This window comes from Pseudophryne corroboree, chromosome 1 (assembly GCF_028390025.1).
Source record: "Pseudophryne corroboree isolate aPseCor3 chromosome 1, aPseCor3.hap2, whole genome shotgun sequence".
Lineage (NCBI taxonomy): Eukaryota > Metazoa > Chordata > Amphibia > Anura > Myobatrachidae > Pseudophryne > Pseudophryne corroboree.
Genome location: NC_086444.1, coordinates 793,366,863 through 793,390,677, shown reverse-complemented (window position 1 = coordinate 793,390,677; position 23,815 = coordinate 793,366,863). Strand labels below are relative to the sequence as shown.

At 46.8% G+C, this 23,815-nt stretch overlaps 1 protein-coding gene across 9 annotated transcripts in view; it reads right to left on the bottom strand.

Annotated features, from left to right (window-relative positions):
• The window catches only part of EMCN (endomucin), a 431,382-nt gene that overhangs the window by 176,172 nt on the left and 231,395 nt on the right, over positions 1-23,815 (bottom strand). For all 9 annotated transcript variants that reach the window (XM_063918475.1, XM_063918528.1, XM_063918500.1 and 6 more), the window contains one exon: positions 10,464-10,526. In XM_063918475.1, the coding sequence (XP_063774545.1) occupies positions 10,464-10,526 (63 nt within the window). The remainder of the gene's footprint in view (positions 1-10,463; positions 10,527-23,815) is intronic.

Sequence of the window (23,815 nt, the reverse complement as noted above, 5' to 3'; positions counted from 1 at the left end):
TTTGCACAGTTTGCTGACCACCAGTATATACTATATAGCAGTACGGTGCAGTAGGCCACTGCTCTACCTACCTCTGTGTCGTCAAGTATACTATCCATCCATACCTGTGGTGCATTTTAGTTTTGCAGTTTGCTGACCACCAGTATATACTATATAGCAGTACGGTACAGTAGGCCACTGCTCTACCTACCTCTGTGTCGTCAAGTATACTATCCATCCATACCTGTGGTGCATTTCAGTTTTGCAGTTTGCTGACCACCAGTATATACTATATAGCAGTATGGTACAGTAGGCCACTGCTCTATCTACCTCTGTGTCGTCAAGTATACTATCCATCCATACCTGTGGTGCATTTCAGTTTTGCACAGTTTGCTGACCACCAGTATATACTATATAGCAGTACGGAACAGTAGGCCACTGCTCTACCTACCTCTGTGTCGTCAAGTATACTATCCATCCATACCTGTGGTGCATTTCAGTTTTGCACAGTTTGCTGACCACCAGTATATAAATATATAGCAGTACGGTACAGTGGGCCACTGCTCTACCTACCTCTGTGTCGTCAAGTATACTATCCATCCATACCTGTGGTGCATTTCAGTTTTGCACAGTTTGCTGACCACCAGTATATACTATATAGCAGTACGGTACAGTAGGCCACTGCTCTACCTACCTCTGTGTCGTCAAGTATACTATCCATCCATACCTGTGGTGCATTTCAGTTTTGCACAGTTTGCTGTCCACCAGTATATAATATGTAGCAGTACGGTACAGTAGGCCACTGCTCTACCTACCTCTGTGTCGTCAAGTATACTATCCATCCATACCTGTGGTGCATTTCAGTTTTGCTGACCACCAGTATATACTATATAGCAGTACGGTACAGTAGGCCACTGCTCTACCTATCTGTGTCATCAAGTATACTATCCATCCATTCCTGTGGTGCATTTCAGTTTTGCACAGTTTGCTGACCACCAGTATATACTATATAGCAGTACGGTACAGTAGGCCACTGCTCTACCTACCTCTGTGTCATCAAGTATACTATCCATCCATACCTGTGGTGCATTTCAGTTTTGCACAGTTTGCTGACCACCAGTATATACTATATAGCAGTACGGTACAGTAGGCCACTGCTCTACTTACCTCTGTGTCGTCAAGTATACTATTCATCCATACCTGTGGTGAATTTCAGTTTTGCACAGTTTGCTGTCCACCAGTATATAATATATAGCAGTACGGTACAGTAGGCCACTGCTCTACCTACCTCTGTGTTGTCAAGAATACTATCCATCAATACCTGTGGTGCGTTTCAGTTTTGCACAGTTTGCTGACCACCAGTATATACTATATAGCAGTACGGTACATTAGGCCACTGCTCTACCTACCTCTGTGTCGTCAAGTATACTATCCATCCATACCTGTGGTGCATTTCAGTTTTGCACAGTTTGCTGACCACCAGTATATACTATATAGCAGTACGGTACAGTAGGCCACTGCTCTACCTACCTCTGTGTCGTCAAGTATACTATCCATCCATACCTGTGGTGCATTTCAGTTGTGCACAGTATATATAGTAGTAGGCCATTGCTATTGATATATTACTGGCATATAATTCCACACATTAAAAAATGGAGAACAAAAATGTGGAGTGTAAAATAGGGAAAGATCAAGATCCACTTCCACCTCGTGCTGAAGCTGCTGCCACTAGTCATGGCCGAGACGATGAAATGCCATCAACGTCGTCTGCCAAGGCCGATGCCCAATGTCATAGTAGAGAGCATGTAAAATCCCAAAAAATAAAGCTCAGTAAAATGACCCAAAAATCTAAATCAAAATCGTCTGAGGAGAAGCGTAAACTTGCCAATGTGCCATTTACGACACGAAGTGGAAAGGAACGGCTGAGGCCCTGGCCTATGTTCAAGGCTAGTGGTTCAGCTTCACCTGAGGATGGAAGCACTCATCCTCCTGCTAGAAAACTTAAAAGAGTTAAGATGGCAAAAGCACAGCAAAGAACTGTGCGTTCTTCTAAATCACAAATCCCCAAGGAGAGTCCAATTGTGTCGGTTGCGATGCCTGACCTTCCCAACACTGGACGGGAAGAGGTTGCACCTTCCACCATTTGCACGCCCCCTGCAAGTGCTGGAAGGAGCACCCGCAGTCCAGTTCCTGATAGTCAAATTGAAGATGTCACTGTTGAAGTACACCAGGATGAGGATATGGGTGTTGCTGGCGCTGGGGAGGAAATTGACAAGGAGGATTCTGATGGTGAGGTGGTTTGTTTAAGTCAGGCACCCGGGGAGACACCTGTTGTCCATGGGACGAATATGGCCATTGACATGCCTGGTCAAAATACAAAAAAAAAATCACCTCTGCGGTGTGGAATTATTTCAACAGAAATGCGGACAACTGGTGTCAAGCCGTGTGTTGCCTTTGTCAAGCTGTAATAAGTAGGGGTAAGGACGTTAACCACCTTGGAACATCCTCCCTTATACGTCACCTGAACCGCATTCATCAGAAGTCAGTGACAAGTTCAAAAACTTTGAATGACAGCGGAAGCAGTCCACTGACCACTAAATCCGTTCCTCTTGTACCCAAGCTCCTGCAAACCACACCACCAACTCCCACAGTCTCAATTTCCTCCTTAGACAGGAAAGCCAATAGTCCTGCAGGCCATGTCACTGTCAAGTCTGACAAGTCCTCTCCTGCCTGGGATTCCTCCGATGCATCCTTGAGTGTAACGCCTACTGCTGCTGGCGCTGCTGTTGCTGCTGCTGGGAGTCGATCATCATCCCAGAGGGGAAGTCGGAAGACCACTTGTACTACTTCCAGTAAGCAATTGACTGTCCAACAGTCCTTTGCGAGGAAGATGAAATATCACAGCAGTCATCCTGCTGCAAAGCGGATAACTCAGGCCTTGGCAGCCTGGGTGGTGAGAAACGTGTTTCCGGTATCCACCGTTAATTCAAAGGGTACTAGAGACTTGATTGAGGTACTGTGTCCCCGGTACCAAATACCATCTAGGTTCCATTTCTCTAGGCAGGCGATACCGAAAATGTACACAGACCTCAGAAAAAGACTCACCAGTGTCCTAAAAAATGCAGTTGTACCCAATGTCCACTTAACCACGGACATGTGGACAAGTGGAGCAGGGCAGACTCAGGACTATATGACTGTGACAGCCCACTGGGTAGATGTATTGCCTCCCGCAGCAAGAACAGCAGCGGCGGCACCAGTAGCAGCATCTCGCAAACGCCAACTCGTTCCTAGGCAGGCTACGCTTTGTATCACCGCTTTCCATAAGAGGCACACAGCTGACAACCTCTTACGGAAACTGAGGAACATCATCGCAGAATGGCTTACCCCAATTGGACTCTCCTGGGGATTTGTGACATCGGACAATGCCACCAATATTGTGCGTGCATTACATCTGGGCAAATTCCAGCACGTCCCATGTTTTGCACATACATTGAATTTGGTGGGGCAGAATTATTTAAAAAATGACAGGGGCGTGCAAGAGATGCTGTCGGTGGCCCGAAGAATTGCGGTCCACTTTCGGCATTCAGCCACCGCGTGCCGAAGACTGGAGCACCAGCAAACAGTCCTGAACCTGCCCTGCCATCATCTGAAGCAAGAGGTGGTAACGAGGTGGAATTCAACCCTCTATATGCTTCAGAGGATGGAGGAGCAGCAAAAGGCCATTCAAGCCTATACATCTGTCTACGATATAGGCAAAGGAGGGGGAATGCACCTGACTCAAGCGCAGTGGAGAATGATTTCAACGTTGTGCAAGGTTCTGCAACCCTTTGAACTTGCCACACGTGAAGTCAGTTCAGACACTGCCAGCCTCATCAGGCTTTTGCAGAAGAAGCTGGAGACATTGAAGGAGGAGCTAAAACAGAGCGATTCCGCTAGGCATGTGGGACTTGTGGATGGAGCCCTTAATTCGCTTAACCAAGATTCACGGGTGGTCAATCTGTTGAAATCAGAGCACTACATTTTGGCCACCGTGCTCGATCCTAGATTTAAAACCTACGTTGTATCTCTCTTTCCGGCAGACACAAGTCTGCAGAGGTTCAAAGACCTGCTGGTGAGAAAATTGTCAAGTCAAGCGGAACGTGACCCTTCAACAGCTCCTCCTTCACATTCTCCCGCAACTGGGGGTGCGAGGAAAATGCTAAGAATTCCGAGCCCACCCGCTGGCGGTGATGCAGGGCAGTCTGGAGCGAGTGCTGACATCTGGTCCGGACTGAAGGACCTGCCAACGAATACTGACATGTCGTCTACTGTCACTGCATATGATTCTGTCACCATTGAAAGAATGGTGGAGGATTATATGAGTGACCGCATCCAAGTAGGCACGTCAGACAGTCCATACGTATACTGGCAGGAAAAAGAGGCAATTTGGAGGCCCTTGCACAAACTGGCTTTATTTTACCTAAGTTGCCCCCCCTCCAGTGTGTACTCCGAAAGAGTGTTTAATGCAGCCACTCACTTTGTCAGCAATCGGCATACGAGGTTACTTCCACAAAATGTGGAGAAGATGATGTTCATCAAAATGAATTATAATCAATTCCTCCGTGGAGACATTCACCAGCAATTGCCTCCAGAAAGTACACAGGGCCCTGAGATGGTGGATTCCAGTGGGGACGAATTAATAATCTGTGAGGAGGGGGATGTACACAGTGAAAGGGGTGAGGAATCGGACGATGAGGAGGAGGTGGACATCTTGCCTCTGTAGAGCCAGTTTGTGCAAGGAGAGATTGATTGCTTCTTTTTTGGTGGGGGCCCAAACCAACCAGTCATTTCAGTCACAGTCGTGTGGCAGACCCTGTCGCTGAAATGATGGGTTCGTTAAAGTGTGCATGTCCTGTTTATACAACATAAGGGTGGGTGGGAGGGCCCAAGGACAATTCTATCTTGCACCTCTTTTTTCTTTCATTTTTCTTTGCATCATGTGCTGTTTGGGGACTATTTTTTTGAAGTGCCATCCTACCTGACACTGCAGTGCCACTCCTAGATGGGCCAGGTGTTTGTGTCGGCCACTTGTGTCGCTTAGCTTAGCCATCCAGCGACCTTGGTGCACCTCTTTTTTTATTTGCATCATGTGCTGTTTGGGGACTATTTTTTAAATCTGCCATCCTGTCTGACACTGCAGTGCCACTCCTAGATGGGCCAGGTGTTTGTGTCAGCCACTTGGGTCGCTTAGCTTAGTCACACAGCTACCTCATTGCGCCTCTTTTTTTCTTTGCATCATGTGCTGTGTGGGGACTATTTTTTTGAAGTGCCATCCTGCCTGCCACTGCAGTGCCACTCCTAGATGGGCCAGGTGTTTGTGTCGGCCACTTGTGTCGCTTAGCTTAGCCATCCAGCGACCTTGGTTCACCTCTTTTTTTCTTTGCATCATGTGCTGTTTGGGGACTATTTTTTTGAAGTGCCATCCTGCCTGACACTGCAGTGCCACTCCTAGATGGGCCAGGTGTTTGTGTCGGCCACTTGTGTCGCTTAGCTTAGCCATCCAGCGACCTTGGTGCACCTCTTTTTTTCTTTGCATCATGTGCTGTTTGGGGACTATTTTTTAAATCTGACATCCTGTCTGACACTGCAGTGCAACTCCTAGATGGGCCAGGTGTTTGTGTCGGCCACTTGGGTCGCTTAGCTTAGTCACACAGCTAACTCATTGCGCCTCTTTTTATCTTTGCATCATGTGCTGTTTGGGGACTATTTTTTTGAAGTGCCATCCTGTCTGACACTGCAGTGCCACTCCTAGATGGGCCAGGTGTTTGTGTATGCCACTTGGGTCGCTTAGCTTAGTCATCCAGCGACCTCGGTACAAATTTTAGGACTAAAAATAATATTGTGAGGTGTGAGGTGTTCATAATAGACTGAAAATGTGTGGAAATTATGGTTATTGAGGTTAATAATACTATGGGATCAAAATTACCCCCAAATTCTATGATTTAAGCTGTTTTTGAGGGTTTTTTGTGAAGAAACACCCGAATCCAAAACACACCCGAATCCGACAAAAAATTTTCATGGAGGATTTGCCAAAACGCATCTGAATCCAAAACACGGCCTCGGAACCGAATCCAATACCAAAACACAAAACCCTAAAAATTTCCGCTGCACATCACTCAGCTTACACTGCAATGAATACACATTTTACAAAAAATAAAGGCTGCTTCAAACTCAGTTTAGAAAGGGTTAGGCTGCGCCTATGTTTTCGAGAGTTGTTATATTAAAAAGTAAGAAAGTTGTGTGTGTGTGTGTGTATATATATATATATATATATATATGTATATATATATCAGTGGCGGTTCTTGCCACGGGCAAGCAGGACTTTTGCCCGGGGCGCCACCTTCTGGAGGGCGCTGGCGCCATCCGGAGGGCGCCGCACCGTGGCAAGATCCGCCACTGCTGCCCGCTGTGTCCCCCCGTCCGCCTCCGCTGCCCGCTGCCGTCCCCGTCCTCGGCGCCTCCTGTGAAGGGAACTAGACGCTATGCGTCTAGTTTCCCTTCGTGGAGAGTAACTGCTGAGCGGTGCGCGATGACGTCATCGCGCACCGCACAGCAAAGGTCCTCTCCACGAAGGGAACTAGACGCATAGCGTCTAGTTTCTCTTCGTGGAGAGGACCTTTTGCTGTGCGGTGCGCGATGACGTCATCGCGCACCGCTCAGCATTCAAGCGGCGCTTTCAATGTACAGGGGGCGTGACTCACCACGCCCCCTGTATTAGGCCACACCCCTTTCCTGCCCGGGGCACTCTGCGCCCTTGAACCGGCCCTGATATATATATATATATATATATACACTGCTCAAAAAAATAAAGGGAACACTAAAATAACACATACTAGATCTGAATGAATTAAATATTCTTATTAAATACTTTGTTCTTTACATAGTTGAATGTGCTGACAACAAAATCACACAAAAATTATCAATGGAAATCAAATTTATTAACCCATGGAGGTCTGGATTTGGAGTCACACTCAAAATTAAAGTGGAAAAACACACTACAGGCTGATCCAACTTTGATGCAATGTCCTTAAAACAAGTCAAAATGAGGCTCAGTAGTGTGTGTGGCCTCCACGTGCCTGTATGACCGCCCTACAACACCTGGGCATGCTCCTGATGAGGTGGCGGATGGTCTCCTGAGGGATCTCCTCCCAGACCTGGACTAAAGCATCCGTCAACTCCTGGACAGTCTGTGGTGCAATGCCACGTTGGTGGATGGAGCGAGACATGATGTCCCAGATGTGCTCAATTGGATTCAGGTCTGGGGAACGGGCGGGCCAGTCCATAGCATCAATGCCTTCGTCTTGCAGGAACTGCTGACACACTCCAGCCACATGAGGTCTAGCATTGTCTTGCATTAGGAGGAACCCAGGGCCAACCGCACCAGCATATGGTCTCACAAGGGGTCTGAGGATCTCATCTCGGTACCTAATGGCAGTCAGGCTACCTCTGGCGAGCACATGGAGGGCTGTGCGGCCCCCCAAAGAAATGCCACCCCACACCATTACTGACCCACTGCCAAACCGGTCATGCTGGAAGATGTTGTAGACAGCATAACGTTCTCCTTGGCGTCTCCAGACTCTGTCACGTCTGTCATATGTGCTCAGTGAGAACCTGCTTTCATCTGTAAAGAGCACAGGGCGCCAGTGGCGAATTTGCCAATCTTGGTGTTCTCTGGCAAATGCCAAATGTCCTGCATGGTGTTGGGCTGTAAGCACAACCCCCACCTGTGGACGTCGGGCCCTCATACCACCCTCATGGAGTCTGTTTCTGATCGTTTGAGTAGACACATGCACATTTGTGGCTTGCTGGAGGTCATTTTGCAGGGCTCTGGCAGTGCTCCTCCTGTTCCTCCTTGCACAAAGGCGGAGGTAGCGGTCCTGCTGCTGGGTTGTTGCCCTCCTACGGCCTCCTCCACGTCTCCTGATGTACTGGCCTGTCTCCTGGTAGTGCCTCCATGCTCTGGACACTACGCTGACAGACACAGCAAACCTTCTTGCCACAGCTCGCATGGATGTGCCATCCTGGATGAGCGGCACTACCTGAGCCACTTGTGTGGGTTGTAGGGAGGTCATACAGGCACGTGGAGGCCACACACACACTACTGAGCCTCATTTTGATTTGTTTTAAGGACAGTACATCAAAGTTGGATCAGCCTGTAGTGTGACTCCAAATCCAGACCTCCATGGGTTAATAAATTTGATTTCCATTGATAATTTTTGTGTGATTTTGTTGTCAGCACATTCAACTATATAAAGAACAAAGTATTTAATAAGAATATTTCATTCATTTAGATCTAGGATGTGTTATTTTAGTGTTCCCTTTATTTTGTTGAGCAGTGTATATATATATATATATATATATATATATTAGAGATGAGCGGGTTCGGTTCTCAGAGAACCGAACTCTACCGAACTTCACGTCTCGAGCCAGGCTCAGGTTTTCCCGCCTGACTCGAAAACCCGAACGCGGCAGAACGTCATCATCCTGCTGTCGGATTCTCGCGGGATTTGGATTCCATATAAGGAGCCGCGCGTCGCGGCCATTTTCACTCCAGTCTCGGAGAGTGTATAGAGAGGACGTGTCCTCAGTGTTCAGTGTCTGTGTGGGGGCGGGAAAGTGGGGTGGCAAGTGTTGTGCTGCTCAGTCCAGTCTAATGTAGTCACTCAGTGTATTGTGCTGCATCAGACCAGCCAGTCAGAGTGTTGGTGTTCTCTGTTGCCATATATCCAGTGTAGCTGTATAAAGTGGTGCTGTGTTGTGAAGACCAGTGGTAGTGTCCTGTCCATCAGTCATTCCAGTGACGATATACGCTGCTGCTATATGTCCACTGCTGTAGTATAATAATAATTATAACAACAACCTGTTGTGCTGCATCAGACCAGTGGTAGTGTCCTGTCTCATCAGTCATTCCAGTGATGATATACGCTGCTGCTATATGTCCACTGCTGCCGTATAATAATTATAACAACCACAAGTCCTTTACAGTGTTGTTGTGTTCTGCTGTATCAGACCAGTGGTAGTGTCCTGGTCATCAGTCATTCCAATGACGAGGCAGTCACAGTGGTATACGCTGCTGCTTATGACAGTGTGAAGAGCGCCCGTAGGGCGGGATGAATCACCTAGTATTATTATAATAGCTCCAAATAAAAGAGTTATTATCCAAATTCATTTTACAGGCTTTGCCGTGTGTGTGTGTGTGTGTGTGTGTGTGTGTGGTTTAGGGGTACGATATCCTGTGCCACCAATATTGTGCATGTATTACATCTGGGCAAATTGCAGCGCGTCCCATGTTGTTTGTGCCACACACTTGTGTCGCTTAGCTTAGCCATACAGCTACCTTATTGCATGTGTGTGCATTTTTGTTTATTAGTTTAAATGGAAAGAAGTTCACATAACCAGTGGTAAAGCACAAGAGTAGTGACTTGAACAAGCACATATAGAATCAAGAATTTATATCCCAGTTGGAAAAGTTTTTTTTATATTTTTCATGCATATTTATTATTTTTTAAATTCAGTTACGTGAATATATTATTTTTATTAGCACAGCTTTCATAAATTATTTTGGTTTATTTTGTGAGAAAATGGCATTTTTCTACTTACAGTATGTGTGGTACCCTTGCTACAGTTATCAGGTAAAGTTGAAGATGAATCTCTGTGTAATTAGTTATACACAATCAATGTGAAAATATTAATGCAAATATCCTTTAACTTCAACAGATAATGTACTGTACTTCAGGGTGTTGCTGTGTTCTTAAACAGCCAGACAATAAAGCTTACAGCATTTGCAGTTGCTCTTAGCATTGGAGATGTGTAGATAATTTCTCCAGAAATCTGAATCCACCTATATTTTATGGATCCGAACCAAACCATTACCCAGGGCCGGATGTAATGGAGTGCCCAGACGGCCGAAGCTCCGAGATTCAGGACGAAATTGTAAAAAAATTTAAAGCAGCATACATTTACAAGGCAAAATCATGTTGGTTTTGCCTTGTAAATGTGTTCTGCTTTAAAAAAAAAACTAAAAGTTTGGCTGGAATCTCGGAGCTCCGGCCATCAGGGCACTTCATTGCATCCAGCCACCCCGTCTGGCTCTCCAGAAGAGATCCAATCCAAACCGAGTCCTGGTTCTGATCTTTCAGTCGTTTAGAATGTGGATTTTATATCCGAATTTTGTGTTTTGTATTGCAAAAATTACTCTTAAGCACATGCCTCTACATTTGCATTCTCCCTGTGGGCCCTTCATGCCTCAGTCCGACACTAGATAGATAGATAGATAGATAGATAGATAGATAGATAGATAGATAGATAGATAGATAGATAGATAGATAGATAGATAGATAGATAGATAGTGTATTTTACTATTTTGTTGCTATTGTAGTTTCAGTTTCATTTATATTAGAAATACAGATTATTATTATTATTATTATTATTATTATTTGTTTTACCAGTTGATTGGTTCAGTCTTGTTGATGTTTCAAATCCATTCTTTGTTTGACTGTCTGTTATATCTGGAACAACAATATAATTAGTTTTTACAACATCTGGCCAGTGCATCATAAAGCAAATGAAGCAAACGTGTTTCAAAGTGATTTCTCCATATTTACTGACTCAGTTTATTTGCCCAACATGTACTTTGTCTGAGAACATCATAAATATTTCAATGAAAACATTATTTAATACCCTACCAAAAGGTTTGAGCGTAGGATGTGCTTGTGAAGATTTTGGAAACAAGTTATAGTACTTTCTACAAATTTACATTTCTTTATTCATTTTCTCCAATCTGTGGAAGTTACAGTTCATAATGAATGGAAAAGTGGTTGCAAATGCATACTGCTACGCATGTGCTCTATAAATGGTGCACCCATCATTAAATAATATGTTTACCACAATTATAAAATGGAATAGTATTTTCCCTTTTAAATTAACAAGTATTGGCATTTTAATCAGTAGCGGATCTTGCCACGGGCAAGCAGGACTTTTGCCCGGGGCGCCGCCTTCCGGAGGGCGCTGGCGCCTTCCGGGGGGCACCGCACCGTGGCAAGATCCGCAACTGCTGCCCGCTGTGTCCCCCGTCCGCCTCCGCTGCCTGGCCCGCTGTGTCCCCGCCTCCTGTGAAAGGAAATAGACGCTACGCGTCTAGTTTCCCTTCGTGGAGAGTACCTTTGCTGAGCGGTGCGCGATGACGTCATCGCGCACCGCACAGCAAAGGTCCTCTCCACGAAGGGAACTAGACGCTACGCGTCTAGTTTCCCTTCGTGGAGAGGACCTTTTGCTCTGCGGTGCGCGATGACGTCATCGCGCACCGCTCAGCATTCAAGCGGCGCTAGTAATGTACAGGGGGCGTAACTGACCACGCCCCCTGTATTAGGCCACGCCCCGTTTCCTGCCCGGGGCGCAGAGCGGCCTTGAACCGGCCCTGATTTTAATAATACATTAAATTTATTGTAAACCCCTATTTCCTCGTGTCCAAGGAATGAAGGGCCTGATTAAGAAGTAGAGGCTAGAAAATCATTGGAAGCAAGAGCCTAATGTTTTACTTCTTCAAATGCATCAGAGATGCCCTGTGTATGTGTCCCAATGGTTACTGAGTTGCTGTAATGTCCAATGTTGCAGGTGGATTCAAGGGGGGGAGGGGGCACCAAGGCACGTGTCACCCTTTATCATTTTTTAGGACATTTTTGTTTTTGTACACAGGGTCCAGCTGTAACTGCCTCCTGTCCATCATCCAGCCAGCCTCACCTCCACAGTCCGCAGTTCCGGAACTTGCCCTCACTAAACTCTGTCTGCCTAGTTGTGAACAACGCCTGTTGCCACCCAGCAGTGTGCTGCTTCAGCCACAAGTAGGGTTACTGCCAGTGGTGACACACTAGATCAGCAGCCGCTTGCATTCCAACCACAACAGCAGCAGCCACAATGCAGCACCCACCTGCGGAGCCGAATTTAGGCTATGGGGGGCCCTAGACACTTCAGACAGTGAGGCCCCTAATAAAGATATAGGCAGATTAATTTTATGAATATATATATATATATATATATATATATATATATATATAGTATTGCAAAGGTGCGGCACTCGTGCTAGTCTCATAAAGAAATGGACATCTGTCCTCACTGCTTCTTCAACGTTTCAATTTATTTGTCAAATTGTCATCAGGAAATAATACAAATACACACAAGTACCTTTATATATACATACCGTGCAGGGCTCAGGAACCAGTCAAGCGGGAAAATCACCCACGCCGCCGGTGTGTGAATCACTCTGACGTCATTAACAATGGACCACCAAAGGTCTCTTATGACGTCAGTGTGAATGTGATTACTATAGCAACCATAAACAATGTTCATACATAGATTTCATATATAACAATTAAAAAACCAATACACCGACCACATAAAACAAATATAATATACTTAAAATTGCACTTATACTGAATGGATGCAGCAGTCATTTACGAGTAATGGCAAGTTAGCAGTGGAAAACAAAAACTTATTATCAGAAGCACAGCGTGTTTAAACGAAGCATTTGTATTCATCAATCTGCTACAATCATCTCTACCACTCTGATGTGATGGCACCAGCGACAGGCATCTGAAAAGGCTTACAGGGAGTGCCGGACCGCAGCATCCATATATATATATATATATATATACTGCACGTGATGGCGGCACTCCAAGAGGTAAATTTACTAAGATAGGAATTCTATTTAAGATGGGATGTTGCCCATAGCAACCAATCGGATTCCAGATATCTTCTAGAAGGTACTAGATAAATGAGAAGTAGAATCTGATTGGTTGCTATGGGCAACATCCCATCTGAAACAGAACTCCCGTCTTAGTAAATTTACCCCCAAGTCTGCAAAAAATTCCTTTTATTTGTCAAAGTTTCCGGATTAAACCTGTCATCAGGACAATGGGAGTAATCCCGAAACGTTAACAAATAAAAGGAATTTTTTGCAGCTACTGACCAGACTTGAGGTGCCGCCATCACGTGCAGTATATTGGAGGTAACCCCCTCAAGGAAGGCACTCAGGCCTTTACAGTATGAGGAAAAGCTGATTAATTGGGAGTGCCAGGCGAATTGGAGTCGATAGATAGATAGATAGATAGATAGATAGATAGATAGATAGATAGATAGATAGATAGATAGATAGATAGATAGATAGATATCTTTATATAGGTACCCCATAGAAAGGACTCAGGCAGAACTCTGTGGACTATATATATATATAATAAGATTTTAAACCTACCGGTAAATCTATTTCTCCTAGTCCGTAGAGGATGCTGGGGACTCCGTAAGGACCATGGGGGTATAGACGGGCTCCGCAGGAGATAGGGCACCTAAAAAGAACTTTGACTATGGGTGTGCACTGGCTCCTCCCTCTATGCCCCTCCTCCAGACCTCAGTTAGAGAACTGTGCCCAGAGGAGATGGACAATACAAGGCAGGATTTAGAAATCCAAGGGCAAGATTCATACCAGCCCACACCAATCATACCATGTAACCTGGATCATACATAAACGGTTAACCGTATGAACAACAACAGTAACGGTCCAAGAGCGATTTCAACTGTAACATAACCCTTATGTAAGCAACAACTATATACAAGTCTTGCAGAGTTTCCGCACTGGGACGGGCGCCCAGCATCCTCTACGGACTAGGAGAAATAGATTTACCGGTAGGTTTAAAATCTTATTTTCTCTTACATCCTAGAGGATACTGGGGACTCCGTAAGGACCATGGGGTTTATACCAAAGCATCCAATCGGGCGGGAGAGTGCGTATGACTCTGCAGCACCGACTGAGCAAACGCTAGGTCCTCATCAGCCAGGGTATTAAACTTGTAGAATTTAGCAAAAGTGTTTGACCCCGACCAAGTCGCCGCTCGGCAAAGTTGTAATGCCGAGACGCCTCAGGCAGCCGCCCAAGAAGAGCCCACCTTCCTAGTGGAATGGGCCTTAACCGAATTCGGTACCGGCAATCCAGCGGTAGAATGAGCCTGCTGAATCGTATTACAGATCCAGCGAGCAATAGTCTGCTTCGAAGCAGGTGCGCCAATCTTATTGGCCGCATACAGGACAAACAGAGCCTCTGTTTTCCTAATTCTAGCCGTCCTGGCTACATAAATCTTTAAGGCCCTGACTACGTCCAGGAATCTGGAATCCTCCAGGTCACTTGTAGCCACAGGCACCACAATAGGTTGATTCACATGGAATGAAGAAACCACCTTAGGCAAAAATTGCGGACGTGTCCTCAATTCAGCTCGATCCACATGAAAAATCAAGTAAGGGATTTTGTGTGACAAAGCCGCCAATTCTGATACTCGCCTTGCCGATGCCAAAGCCAACAACATGACCACCTTCCAAGTAAGAAATTTCAACTCAACCTTGTTAAGCGGTTCAAACCAGTGTGATTTTAGGAACTGCAACACCACGTTGAGGTCCCACGGTGCCACTGGAGGCACAAAAGGAGGCTGGATGTGTAGCACTCCCTTTACAAACGTCTGGAATTCTGGAAGAGAATCCAATTCCTTCTGAAAGAAAATCGAGAGGGCCGAAATCTGAACCTTAACAGAGCCTAATTTCAGGCCCATATCCACTCCTGTCTGTAGGAAGTGGAGAAAACTACCCAGATGAAAATCTTCCGTAGGTGTATTCTTAGTCTCACACCAAGACACATACTTTCGCCAGATACGGTGATAATGCTTAACCGTCACCTCCTTCCTAGCCTTTATTAAAGTAGGGATGACCTCTTCCGGAATGCCCTTTTTCGCTAGGATTCTGCGTTCAACCGCCATGCCGTCAAACGTAACCGCGGTAAGTCCTGAAATACACAGGGCCCCTGTTGCAACGGGTCTTCCCTCAGAGGAAGAGGCCAGGGATCTCCTGTGAGCATCTCTTGTAGATCCGAGTACCAGGCCCTTCGAGGCCAGTCTGGGACAACGAGTATCGTCTGTACTCTTCTTTGCCTTAAGATCCTCAACACTTTTGTGATGAGAGGAAGAGGAGGAAACACGTAGACCGATTTGAACACCCACGGTGTTATCAGAGCGTCTACTGCCACTGCCTGAGGGTCCCGAGACCTGGCACAATACCTCCGAAGTTTTTTGTTGAGGCGTGACGCCATCATGTCTATTTGAGGAGTTCCCCAAAGACGTGTTATGTCTGCAAAGACTTCTTGATGAAGTCCCCACTCTCCTGGATGGAGATCGTGTCTGCTGAGGAAGTCTGCTTCCCAGTTGTCCACTCCCTGAATGAAGACAGCCGACAGAGCGCTTACATGATTTTCCGCCCAGCGAAGAATCCTGGTGGCTTCCGCCATCGCGACTCTGCTTCTTGTCCCGCCTTGGCGGTTCACATGAGCCACTGCTGTGACATTGTTTGATTGAATCAGAACCGGTAGGTTTCGAAGAAGACTCTCCGCTTGTCGAAGGCCGTTGTAAATGGCCCTGAGTTCCAACACATTGATGTGTAGAAAGGACTCCTGGTCTGACCAAAGTCCCTGAAAGTTTTTTCCCTGTGTGACCGCTCCCCATCCTCAGAGGCTCGCGTCCGTGGTAACCAGGATCCAGTCCTGAATTCCGAACCGGCGACCCTCCAGCAGGTGAGCACTTTGCAACCACCACAGGAGAGACACTCTGGCCCCTGGGGACAGAGTTATTTTCTGATGTAAGTGCAGATGGGACCCGGACCACTTGTCCAGAAGGTCCCATTGAAAAGTCCTTGCATGGAACCTTCCGAAGGGAATGGCCTCGTAGGCCGCCACCAGTTTTCCCAGAACTCGAGTGCATTGGTGAACTGACACCCTTTTCGGTTTTAGCAGGTCTCTGACCATGTTCTGGATGTCCTGGGCTTTCTCTATTGGGAGGAAGACCTTCATTTGTTCCGTATCAAGTATCATACCTAGGAACGGTAGTCGAGTTGTCGGAATCAACTGTGACTTCGGTAGATTTAGAATCCAACCGTGTTGCTGGAGCACTCTCAGAGAGAGTGCCACACTGCTCAGCAATTTCTCCCTTGATCTCGCTTTTATCAGATCGTCCAAGTATGGGATAATTGTGACTCCATACTTGCGCAGGACCACCATCATTTCCGCCATTATCTTGGTAAAAATCCTCGGGGCCGTGGAAAGTCCAAACGGCAATGTCTGAAATTGGTAATGACAATCCTGTACAGCGAATCTCAGGTATTCCTGATGGGGGGCATATATGGGGACATGAAGGTACGCATCCTTTATGTCCACAGACACCATAAACTCCCCCTCCTCCATGTTGACTATTATCGCTCTGAGTGATTCCATTTTGAATTTGAATCTTTTTATGTACAGGTTTAGGGATTTCAAATTTAAAATAGGTCTGGCCGAACCGTCCGGTTTCGGGACCACAAATAGGGTTGAGTAGTAACCTCTTCCCTGCTGGTGCAGGGGAACCTTGATTATCACTTGCTGTATACACAGCGTTTGAATTGCAGCTAACACTACATCCCTTTCCGATGTGGAAGCTGGTAGGGCCGATTTGAAAAATCTGCGCGGGGGCACCTCCTCGAATTCCAGTTTGTACCCCTGGGAAACTATTTCCAACACCCAGGGATTCAGGTCTGATCTGACCCAGGCCTGACTGAAAAGTCGAAGACGTGCCCCCACTGGTGCTGACTCCCTCGGGGGAGTCCCAGCATCATGCTGTGGGTTTTGGAGCAGCCGGGGAGGACTTTTGGTCCTGGGCACCTGCCGAAGCAGGTGCTCTTTTGCCTCTGCCCTTACCTCTGGCGAAAAAAGAGGAACCCCGACCTCTTCTGGACTTGTGCGACCGAAAGGATTGCATCTGATAGGGTGTTACTTTCTTTTGCTGTTGGGGAATATATGGTAAAAAATGTGATTTACCTGCTGTAGCTGTGGAAACCAGGTCCGTCAGCCCATCCCCAAACAATACCTCACCCTTATAGGGTAGTACTTCCATATGTTTTTTGGAATCCGCATCACCCATCCATTGGCGAGTCCATAAGGATCTTCTCGCCGAGATAGACATGGCATTGGCCCTAGAAGCTAGCAGTCCAATGTCCCTTTGAGCATCCCTCATAAATAAGACTGCGTCTTTAATATGGGCTAGAGTTAAGAATATAGTATCCTTATCCATATTTTCAAATTGATCTGTCAGCTCATCTGTCCAAGCTGCAATTGCGCTACACACCCATGCCGACGCAATTGTCGGTCTTAGCACAGCACCTGTATGAGAATAAATACACTTTAAGGTAGTTTCTTGCCTGCGATCTGCAGGGTCCTTAAGGGCCGCTGTGTCAGGAGACGGTAGCGCCACTTTCTAGGACAAGCGCGTCAGGGCCTTGTCCACAGTGGGGGGTGATTCCCAAATCTCCCTGTCCTGCATAGGGAAGGGGTATGCCATATAAATTCTTTTTGGGATCTGCGGTCTCTTTTCCGGAGTCTCCCAAGCTTTTCCAAAGAAATCATTTAATTCATGAGATGTGGGAAAATTAATAATCTGTTTCTTTTCCTTAAACATGTGTACCCTTGTGTCGAGAACCGAGGGTTCATCCTCAATATGCAGCACATCCCTTATTGCCACAATCATACACTGAATGTTTTTAGTCACCCTAGGGTGCAATTTTACTTCGTCATAGTCGACACTGGAATCAGAATCCGTGTCGGTAGTAGTGTCTTGTGTTAAGGGACGCTTTTGAGCCCCCCGACGGGCCCTGTGAGTCGGTCCAATCCGAGGATTGACCCCCTGATGTCCCCCCTAATTCAGCCTTATCAAGTCTTTTATGTAAAGATGTCACACTTGCATTCAACATATGCCACATGTCCATCCAATCCGGAGTCGGCACAACCGACGGGGACACACCACTCATTTGCTCCACCGCCTCCTTGGAGAAGCCTTCCGCCTCAGACATGTCGACACACACGTACCGACACCCCACACACACACATGGATTAACCTATAAGGGGACAAAACCCCAACCAGGCCCTTAGGAGAGACAGAGAGAGAGTATGCCAGCACACACCAGTGCTTAAAACCACTGGGAAAAATATGACCAGATAGCGCTTTTTTATATATAATATACCAATTCCCACTCACTGCGTCGCTAATGTGCCCCCCTCCTCTTTTTTCCAGCCTGTGAAGTTCAGCAGGGGAGAGACCAGGGAGCCAGCGTTCATGCCTGCAGCTTCTGTGGAGAAAATGGCGCTGGTTAGTGCTGAGGATCAAGCCCCGCCCACCCGACGGCGGGCTTCGGTCCCAGTGACTTTTCTATTAAAATGGCGGGGGATCTTAGATTTACTGCCTCCGCAGCCTAATCTATCTGAATTTGCCCAAAAGTGAGGAATATTGCTGCCCAGGGCGCCCCCCCCTGCGCCCTGCACCCTTCAGTGCTGCTCTGTGTGTGTGACTGGGAGCAATGGCGCGCAGCGGTAAGCTGCGCGCCATTGCTCCCAGTCACACACACAGAAGATCTCACACAGAAGATCTCACATGAAGATCTGATGTCTTCTGCCGCCTAAGATGTCTTCTGCCTTCTCATCCGGCTTCTATCTTCGGCATCTGTGAGGAGGACGGCGGCGCGGCTCCGGGACGAACCCCAGGTGAAACCTGTGTTCCGACTCCCTCTGGAGCTAATGGTGTCCAGTAACCTTAGAAGCAGTGCCCAACTTGACAAGCCAGCTCTGCTTCTCTCTCCTCGGTCCCACGGTGCAGGGAGCCTGTTGCCAACAGGACTCCCTGAAAATAAAAAACCTAACAAAATTCTTTATCAACAGAAAACTCTGGAGAGCTCTCTGCAGTGCACCCATTCTCCTCTGGGCACAAGATCTAACTGAGGTCTGGAGGAGGGGCATAGAGGTAGGAGCCAGTGCACACCCATAGTCAAAGTTCTTTTTAGTTGCCCTATCTCCTGCGGAGCCCGTCTATACCCCCATGGTCCTTACGGAGTCCCCAGCATCCTCTAGGACGTAAGAGAAATAAATATATATATATATATATATATATACACTCACACATATAAATATATTTATATATACACAAACACATATAAATATATATATATATACATAAATATATACAGTTGTGCTCATAAGTTTACATACCCTAGCAGAATTTGTGAATTTCTGGCCATTTGTCAGACAATATGAATGATAACTCACAAACTTTTCTTTCACTCTTGGTTAGGGGTTGGGTGAAGCCATTTATTGTCAAACAACTGTGTTTACTCTTTTTAAATCATAATGACAACAGAAACTATCAGCCCGGAAGCTGCGCATGGGACGTACTTGGACATTCCAACATGACAATGATCCAAACCACAAGGCCAAGTCGACCTGTCATTGACTACAGCAGAATAAGTGAATGTTCTGGAGTGGCCATCTCAGTCTCCTGACCTCAATATCATTGAGCCACTCTGGGGAGATCTCAAACGTGCAGTTCATGCAAGACAGCCCAAGAATTTACAGGAACTGGAGAGGCTTTTTGCCAAGAAGAATGGGCAGCTTTACCATCTGAGAAAATAAAGAGCCTCATCCACAACTACCACAAAAGACTTCAAGCTGACATTGATGTTAAAGGGTGCCAGTGGCGGAACTACCGCCAGTGCAACCAGTGCGTTGTACTGGAGCCCGCCACTGTCTAGGGGCCCAAAGCAGCGCGGCATGTAATGAATCAAACTGACTCATTACATGCCGCTGTGTGCTGCGGGCAACCGCCGCCCGCAGCACACAGCCGCCGCCGAGGACAGGAGAGGAGCAGCGGCTACGGGGTTGAAGGTGGAGTAGGGAGCCGCAGCAGCGCACTGTAATTGGTAGAGGCACTGCTGCTGCTGCTGTCCCTTTCCTTCCCCATAGGATGTCCTCCGCTGCTGTGAATACTGGGAAGCGCATCCCAGCATTCACAGCGGCGGAGGACAGCCAATGGGGAAGGAAAGGGACAGCAGCAGCAGAGCCTCCACCAATAACACAGAGCTGCTGCTGCTCCCTCCTCCACCTTCTCTCCTGCCCGGGATCATCATCTGCCAGAAGCTGCAAGAGGAGCCTGAGCCAGCAGAGACTGTAAGTATAATCCATCCTTCCTTCCTTCCTTCCTTCCTTCCTTCCTTCCTTTCTTTATATTCTGTCTGCCGTTATGTGTAAAAAGGGGGTCACTGTCTGCCGTTATGTGTAAAAAGGGGGGCGCTGTCTGCCGTACTGTGTAAAAAGCAGACACTGTCTGCCATACTGTGTAAAAAGAGGACGTTGTCTGCTGTAATGTGTAAATAAATGGGACGCTGTCTCCCGTAATGTGTAAAAAGAGGACGCTGTCTGCCGTTGTGTGTAAAAAGGGGACACTGTCTGCCGTAATGTGTAAAAAATGTGACGCTGTCTGCCGTAATGTGTAAAAGGGGGACGCTATGGTACTATTTTGTGGCCACACCCCTTCCCCACAAAGCCATGCCCCTATATGTTTTTGCGCGCCTACGCCGCTCACTGCCCCTGTTTTACATGGAGGTGGGGGGCTCCGATGCTGTTTCTTGCACACAGTGACGGCACTGTTGCTAGGTATCCATTTCTCTGGCCCTGAGCAGGTCCCCCTCACCAGATCCTCTCCAGGGGTGGACCTGGATGGGATGGGGGGCCCCAAAGCATTTTGTCGCACCTGGGCCCACCTTTCGCTAGTTCCGCCACTGAAGGGGGCAATACACTGTATTAAGAACTGGGGTATGTAAACTTTTGATCAGGGTCAATTGGGTAGTTTCTGTTGTTACTATGATTTAAAAAGAGTAAACACAGTTGTTTGACAATAAATGGTTTCACCCAACCACTAACCATGAGTGAAAGAAAAGTTTGTGAGTTATCATTCATATTCTCTGACAAATGGCCAGAAAATCACAAACTCTGCTAGGGTATCTCTCTGATGGCGCCCTGTTGTTTGTTTAGATGTTCTCTTTTCTGACCCTCTGCGCTGCCCGTTGTTTGGGAATCGGGTTGTCATGCCAACGCCGCCGGGAGATGTGTGAGGCGTGATGACGTCACCCATGAAGAGACCCCGGAAGTGCGGGCGGGCCCGATGCTGACTCCGAGGAGATGCTGAGGGGTTGTTTCTTTCACTGGTATAAAGGTATGTGTCTTGTTCATATACACACTTGTTTGCTTTCACATGTAGCCTGAAGACGGAGTAAATTCCGAAACGTTGCTGCTATGACCTAAGTGTCGTATTGATTTTTACAAGTCCGCTGGGAGTGCCACTATTTGTTGCTGTTATATATAGAGATGAGCGGGTTCGGTTCGTTGAGATCCAAACCCCCCCGAACTTCACCTATTGTACATTGGTCCGAGGCAGCCTCGGATCTTCCCGCCTTGCTCAGTTAACCTGAACGCGCACGAAAGTCATCATCCCGCTGTCGGAATCTCACGAGATTCGTATTCTATATAAAGAGCTGCGCGTCGCCACCATTTTCACTCGTGTATTGGAGATTGAACGCAGAGGACGTGGCTGCGTTCTCTCCCTGAAAAGCTCCATATCTGTGCTCAGTGTGCTGCAAATATCTGTGCTCAGTGTGCTGCAAATATCTGTGCTCAGTGTGCTGAAATTATCTATGTTCTCTGCCTGAAAATGCTCCATATCTGTGCTCAGTGTGCTGCAAATATCTGTGCTCAGTGTGCAGCATTTTGGTGACCAGCAGTATACATATAGTACAGTACAGTAGGCCATTGCTGTATCTTGCAGCTCTGTGTCAAGTATACTATCAATATCTATGCTGCATTATTGTGAGCAGTATATAGTAGGACAGTGCAGCATTTTGGTGACCAGCAGTATACATATAGTACAGTACAGTAGGCCATTGCTGTATCTTGCAGCTCTGTGTCAAGTATACTATCAATATCTATGCTGCATTATTGTGAGCAGTATATAGTAGGACAGTGCAGCATTTTGGTGACCAGCAGTATACATATAGTACAGTACAGTAGGCCATTGCTGTATCTTGCAGCTCTGTGTCAAGTATACTATCCATATATGTGCTGCATTATTGTGAGCAGTATATAGTAGGACAGTGCAGCATTTTGGTGACCAGCAGTATACATATAGTACAGTACAGTACAGTAGGCCATTGCTGTATCTTGCAGCTCTGTGTCAAGTAGACTATCCATATCTGTGCTGCATTATTGTGAGCAGTATATAGTAGGACAGTGCAGCATTTTGGTGACCAGCAGTATACATATAGTACAGTACAGTAGGCCATTGCTGTATCTTGCAGCTCCGTATCACTTCAAGTATCCATATCTGTGCTGCATTGTTGTGAGCATTATATATTAGGACAGTGCAGCATTTTGGTGACCAGCAGTAGTAGTACAGACAGTACAGTAGGCCATTGCTATTGATATATTACTGGCATATAATTCCACACATTAAAAAATGGAGTAAAAAAATGTGGAGGGTAAAACAGCAAAAGATCTAGATCCACTTCCACCTCGTGCTGAAGCTGCTGCCACTAGTCATGGCCAAGACGATGAAATGCCGTCAACATCGTCTGCCAAGGCCAATGCCCAATGTCATAGTAGAGAGCATGTAAAATCCAAAAAACAAAAATTCAGTAAAATGACCCAAAAATCTAAATTAAAAGCGTCTGAGGAGAAGCGTAAACTTGCCAATATGCTATTTACGACACGCAGTGGCAAGGAACGGCTGAGGCCCTGGCCTATGTTCATGGCTAGTGGTTCAGCTTCACATGAGGATGGAAGCACTCGTCAGCATCCACCTATCCACTTCCATCTCTGCAGCAGGCCAGCACCAGAGGCAGATGCAGGCCTGGGGGGCACATGTGGGCACAGGGGACGAGCATCACAGCGCAGCAGGGACGCCACCGCCAAGAGAAGAAGGAACGCAGAACCGCACAGTGATACCTATGCATCATCGCAGGAAAGAGGCGACCATGGAACCGCACAGCGATACAGGGACACCACAGCAGATGGCATTGCGAGGAGAAGACTGGCGGGTGGGCCGGGATCTGGCTCCCCGCGGAATCCAGCGGCCGGGAAGCCCAAGCACATTACAGCACGGGCTGCGCTCTGACCGGCATAGCCCCATCGACAGCATGCAAGCTTTATCAGACCACGGCTGGCAGTACACCACGACCTCGCAAAGTCCTGCGAGGTCCCAGCGCGGCAGTTTCGGCACGGGCAGGACGACTCTTCACGCAGGAGTGGTGAGAAAGCTATTAATAACAGCAATGTTTATTATGTCAATGTTTATGTCAATGTCAACCGCTGTGCGGTTCCATGGTCGCCTCTTTCTTGCGATGATGTATAGTGATGTGTTTATCACTGTGTGTTTATTGCTAAAAGATATATTTGGTAACTACAGCAGAGAGCTGATCACTGTGTGTTTATTGCTAAAAGATATATTTGGTAACTACAGCAGAGAGCTGATCACTGTGTGTTTATTGCTAAAAGATATATTTGGTAACTACAGCAGAGAGCTGATCACTGTGTGTTTATTGCTAAAAGATATATTTGGTAAATTGTTAAGTGGATTAATATCTGTAGTCAGCAAAAACTTTGTGATTGACGGGGGCTTAGTGATCTCACATTTGGTAGTTGATTAACACCTTCTGGTGGAGGGTTGCTGTGTGGGGGAGGGGGCTGTAATCACAAAGAGCATGAGTTTGTAGACTTACTTAACCAGTATAGTATAGGACGCCAGACCTATTGGGACGCTGCAGTGCCTAGTATATGAAGTGGCTAGTTATTAAGTGGCAGCTAATATCAATAGCAGTGTTATACCTGTGTTAAACCGAAGGAAAACAGAAGTCAAACAACCTTACAAAT